The following is a 2,485-nucleotide window of genomic DNA, read 5'->3' on the forward strand; positions in this document are numbered from 1 at the left end:
GAGAATACTACACCAGGTTTTAACTGAAGAGAAAAGGTCATCTTTGGTTCGTCTTAGGTGTGTAAATACCTCTTGCTGTAACAAAACTAAGGAACCAGTCTAACTTAGGAGGTAGATTGGTTTGCAATTGATAACGAAATCTCAAAACAGTTTCAAAAGAATGTAAAACATATGTATTATATTAGTAAGTATAGTAATTACACTAAGCTTTAATTTCGTACTTCAAATACAACATGACACACGAGGTCAGTAAGCGAACACCGGGGGTCATTTTTAGTTGGTTAAATGCTGCTTAATAAAAGCATAATATGCATCCCCTTCATACATAATAGGATAATATCAATTAAATGACAAAAAAAAAAAAAAATAACCACTAAGCGTTGTTCCTTTTTATTCAGAGCTGTGTAGTGGTCACAGAGGAAGTGTGCTGTCATGTATTTCCTTGATAATCTGCCCTGACGGTCTGTGTTTTTCTGATTTTACATCGGCGTCTCCATTGGCTTTAAAATTGCTGTAACTCCCGGGGTTTCATTCATTAAGCTGCATTCCCCTTCTTCTCCAACCCTTCCCCCATTTTACTGCCTGGCAGTATTTGGAAGAGAAATGGACGACTTCCCCACCAGAGAGAGTGGGTGTGTTAGCGAGACATCTTGTTACACAATAACGACAGAGAAACAACCAGCGAGGCCGACGGGAACACAGAATTAACGCAGCTTTACTTTGTTATTTAATTAAAAAAAAAAAAAAAATTAAAAAAAACCGAGCTGGAAATCTCTCTCTCAAACGCGGGAGCCATATTTCTTTTTTTTCTTTTTTTTTTTTAATATTTTTTTTTAAACTTCCGCAGCAGCAAATATACAACAATATAAGAGGAGTTACGTTGTGTTAATCCGCTGCAAACTTTAAACTACGGAGGTATAAGCCTGTAATGAATAAAACGTGATAAATGTCGTCTAGCTACAAACTAGCAGCAGTTCTGCAGCAGTGTGTCCTCTCCTTCAGCAGGCTGCCATTTCTACCTCCCCTCCTCAGCGGCGTGCGCGTGGAGACAGAGCGTTTGTATCCTTCCGCAGAGGGCTTGCGCTTTTTCCTTTGAGGGGGAGGGGGATTTAAACAAACCGTCTCCACGACAGACGAACCGCCGCTGAAATCCCCCCCCGAGCGGCAGTCGGTACATGCACATGTTTGTGGTTCGTTTTAGCTTCAAGAAGGCGCCCGCTGTTTCGCTGGAGGGCAAACCTTTACAAGAGCGCACTAATTGTCGTTTGGGCGGAGGACTACTCGACGCAGCCGGGACTTAGTGCGAGCGGAGCTGAATGGAGGCAGCCTCTTCCTGGTGGATAAACAGTGACAGCTACAGGGCAGCCACCGAGACCCAGCACACAGGCTCTGGCGCTGCCCTGGCAAACAACACCAAAATGGCTTCAGACAGTACACACATCGCGCAGTTGACTTCTGGTGAGTAAAGGAGATCGGAAAATGTGTCATGGTTGTTTTAATAGCCCCCCAATTTTCCTCGGTGCCCTCTTCTAACGCAGCTCCCGTCCTCTTCTCCCCCTCCGACCATACCAGAACTGTACTTCCTAATAGCCCGATTTCTTGAAGCTGGACCGTGTCAAAACGCAGCCGAGGTTGGTGTTTTCGCATTTTAGGATAATTTATAAGATGTCCGAAATTGTCACGAGGTGTAATTTTGTATTTTTATCCTATTTTCAGACTCTGATAAGGGAGGTGGAGGAGAAGGAGGTAAGCAGTCAGCAGCACGAGAGAGATGCATCTCTCTGCACTAGACTTTGTCATGTTGCTTTTACTCTGATTTCTCATTTACTGTTTGAAAACATCACTCCATACATTTATGAACCGGACGATCACAGTCGACACTATTTTTCCATCTCAGCTGCTACCCAGAAGGCTGGACTGGACAGGGCAGGAACACCCCGGGACGTACGAAAATTTGGTAAGGGAGCTCTATAACTGAGGAAAAAGTTTTTAGAGAGCAAAATAAAAATTGAATTTCCCGCAATTTTTAAATCAGGTGGTAAAGAAAAAAAAAAACCGAAAAGGACTTTGCAGGGCGAGTTGGCTGCGGGTTTTGGGGGAGCTTGTGTTTGGAGCACCGAAGTAGGGGTCCCAACCTCAGCGTGCACCTCGGTGTGCGAACTCGGTGCCATGCATGTCCAAAAGGTTTTAATAGTTGTTGGGAGAAAATGTGTGTGAAATGTTGATACGTCATGAGTGTTGTGGTGTAGGAGCGCCAGGATCCGGAGGAGGGACTCCCTGCGCCACAAGCCAGAGAGAGAGCGAGAGATGGAGGCGCTCGTGTCCTGCAAGAACCATAATTTGCGTGCCTGGTTTGAAAACACACATGGGGGGCAAGAGTTAGAAAACAGGACTTTTTGTGCGTGTGTGTGTGTGTGGAGGAGAATATAAACAGTATGTTCAGTAGAGCCGGAGTTACAGCTCCCGTTTGAGGCACCGCTGCTGC

General features: G+C 44.9%; 1 protein-coding gene across 2 annotated transcripts in view; it reads left to right on the top strand.

The window, feature by feature from the left end:
* The first annotated feature begins 1,111 nt into the window (after positions 1-1,111).
* The window catches only part of phip (pleckstrin homology domain interacting protein), a 41,663-nt gene continuing 40,289 nt past the window's right edge, over positions 1,112-2,485 (top strand). For both annotated transcript variants that reach the window (XM_069158601.1, XM_069158602.1), the window contains exons 1-4: positions 1,112-1,458; positions 1,573-1,631; positions 1,717-1,746; positions 1,898-1,957. In XM_069158601.1, the coding sequence (XP_069014702.1) occupies positions 1,317-1,458; positions 1,573-1,631; positions 1,717-1,746; positions 1,898-1,957 (291 nt within the window). In that variant the 5' untranslated portion in view covers positions 1,112-1,316. The remainder of the gene's footprint in view (positions 1,459-1,572; positions 1,632-1,716; positions 1,747-1,897; positions 1,958-2,485) is intronic.

This window comes from Embiotoca jacksoni, unplaced genomic scaffold (assembly GCF_022577435.1).
Source record: "Embiotoca jacksoni isolate LCO1_2020_lvr unplaced genomic scaffold, fEmbJac1.0.p SCAF_23, whole genome shotgun sequence".
NCBI classification, from domain to species: Eukaryota; Metazoa; Chordata; class Actinopteri; family Embiotocidae; genus Embiotoca; species Embiotoca jacksoni.